This window comes from Scylla paramamosain, chromosome 46, assembly GCF_035594125.1.
Source record: "Scylla paramamosain isolate STU-SP2022 chromosome 46, ASM3559412v1, whole genome shotgun sequence".
Taxonomy (NCBI): domain Eukaryota; kingdom Metazoa; phylum Arthropoda; class Malacostraca; order Decapoda; family Portunidae; genus Scylla; species Scylla paramamosain.
The window spans coordinates 4,415,858-4,418,357 of NC_087196.1; the positions used below are offsets into that span (position 1 = coordinate 4,415,858).

The window sequence follows — 2,500 nt, forward strand, 5'->3', positions numbered from 1 at the left end:
GATGGCCACCGGCAGGTACATCAGTAGCAGACCTGCAAGGGAGGGCGTGTTGACAGAGGACTTGGTGCTGTTACAGAGGATTGAGTGTGATCAAAGAGGATTAGGTAAAAACCGCTTCGATTTTAAAGGATTAGGTTGGACTGTAAAGGGTTATAAAGGGTTAGGTGGGGATTTAAGGAGTTAGATTCTGTTATAAGGGGGTTGGGTGCTGTCATAGAGGATTGGGTTGGATTATAGAGGGTTAAGTAAAATTTGTTTGGATTTTAAAGGGTTTGGTTGAATTTTAAAGGGTAAGGTAAAGCAACAAGGGACTGGATAAAGTTTTAAAAGAGATTGCATAAAATTACTTTGGATTTAAAAGAGGAAGGGAAGGTTTGAAAAGACTGCATACTATTGTAAAGGGTTACTTACTGTTGTAAAGGGCTAGACACTATTATAAAGGGTTATATACTATTATGAAGAGTTAGATAATATCACCACCACCACCACCACCACCACCACCACCACTGACCCAGGAAAGCAATGACGACGCTGCGGCCGAAGAGCGCCCTGTCCGCCATGTCGTTCTGGATGGTGGGGAAGACGGAGGCGCCGCCAAAAGCAAAGAGGATGGAGGCGAAGCCCAGAGCAAAGGTGTACACGGTGGGGTTGGTGTACTGCGGCTCAGGGAACCCGGGCGCCTCCACCAACAGCTCCACGAAGATCACCAAGCACGCCAGGGCCGTCGACGCCGCGGCCACCACCGACGCCTGCCTGCAGGAGGCGGTGAAGGAGGCGGTGAAGAAGGAGGAGGAGGGTGTGAAGGCTGAGACAGGAATGCAAAGGGTTAGACAAGAGTACAAAGGGTTAGACAGGAATGCAAAGGGTTAGACAAGAGTACAAATGGTTAGACAAGAGTACAAAGGGTTAGACAAGAGTACAAAGGATTAGACAAGAGTACAAAGGGTTAGACAAGAGTTCAAAGGGTTAGACAAGAGCAAAAAGGGTTATCAAGGTTTTCTAAGTGTTTTTACGAAAGATTACAAACATTTATGAAAGTTCGGAGAATATTACAATGATCTAAAGAGATTTGCAGCTTTAGAAAGATTAAACAACAAACAAACAAACAAACATCACCACCAGCACTACCCACAACCACAATTCTTTACCTACCCCTTCCTTTCACCTCTTCCCAACACCACCACACCACCACACCACCACACCACCACCACTACCACCTCTCCCTAACCCTTCCTTTCAACACCACCACTACCACCACCACTACCACTACCACTACCACCACCACCACCACCACGCACCAGAAGTCCTTAGGCGTGCCCAACCAGGTGAAGGGGAGCACCACGAGAGTCACCACACACAGCCACTCGCAGACAGACAGCACGGGCGCCAGCTTTTCAATGAAGGATGCCATGAGGATGAGGTACACCGTGCTGCTGCCAAAGAGAGTCAGGAACACACACACCAGCGCGAACACCCTGGAGAAAGGATTAGATTGTCTGTAAGTAGGACTGGAGTGTTTAGAATGGGATTGGGGTGTTGTTAAGTATAATTTGAGTGCTTATAAGTGATGTAAGTGTTTTTAGTGGGATTGGAACATGGGAACACAAAAACACAAGGGTTGGTGCAGGAAGTCATCAGGCCTACACGTGGCAGTCCTTGTACAAAACATCCCTGCCTGTTTCCACCTGTCATTCTCATCCATACACTTGTCTAATCTTCTAAAGCTCCCTAATGACTCAGCACTAACAACCTGATTGCTGAGTCCATTCCAGTCATCCACCACTCTGTCTGAGAACCAATCCCTTCCTGTCTCCTTTTTTAATCTGACTTTTCAAGCTTGAACCTGTTATTTCTTCTTGTATCGCTTGCCTAAACCCTCGGAAGGCTTATGGACCTGATGGGGTCCCTCCTATTGTTCTCCGAAACTGTGCCTCCGTGCTTGCACCTTGCCTAGTCAAACTCTTTCAGCTCTGTCTGTCAACATCTACCTTTCCTTCTTGCTGGAAGTTTGCCTACATTCAACCTGTTCCTAAAAAGGGTGACCGTTCTAATCCCTCAAACTACCGTCCTATTGCTTTAATTTCCTGCCTATCTAAAGTTTTTGAATCTATCCTCAACGGGAAGATTCTTAAACATCTATCACTTCACAACCTTTTGGTGAAACTTTTGCTGTTGCCTTGGACATATCAAAAGCTTTTGATAGAGTCTGGCACAAAGCTTTGATTTCCAAACTACACTCCTACGGTTTCTATCCTTCTCTCTGTAACTTCATCTCAAGTTTCCTTTCTGACCGTTCTATTGCTGCTGTGGTAGATGGTCACTGTTCTTCTCCTAAATCTATTAACAGTGGTGTTCCTCAGGGTTCTGTCCTGTCACCCACTCTCTTCTTATTATTCATTAATGATCTTCTAAACCAAACTTCTTGTTCTATCCACTCCTACGCTGATGATACCACCCTGCACTTTTCCACGTCTTTTCATAGACGTCCAACCCTTCAGGA

General features: G+C 45.9%; 1 protein-coding gene across 1 annotated transcript in view; it reads right to left on the reverse strand.

The window, feature by feature from the left end:
* The window catches only part of LOC135094760 (uncharacterized), a 30,381-nt gene that overhangs the window by 18,105 nt on the left and 9,776 nt on the right, over window positions 1–2,500 (reverse strand). The window contains 3 exon segments of the mRNA XM_063995118.1: window positions 1–32; window positions 512–753; window positions 1,299–1,475. The exon segment at window positions 1–32 is cut by the window's left edge and continues 178 nt beyond it. Of these exon segments, the coding sequence (XP_063851188.1) occupies window positions 1–32; window positions 512–753; window positions 1,299–1,475 (451 nt within the window).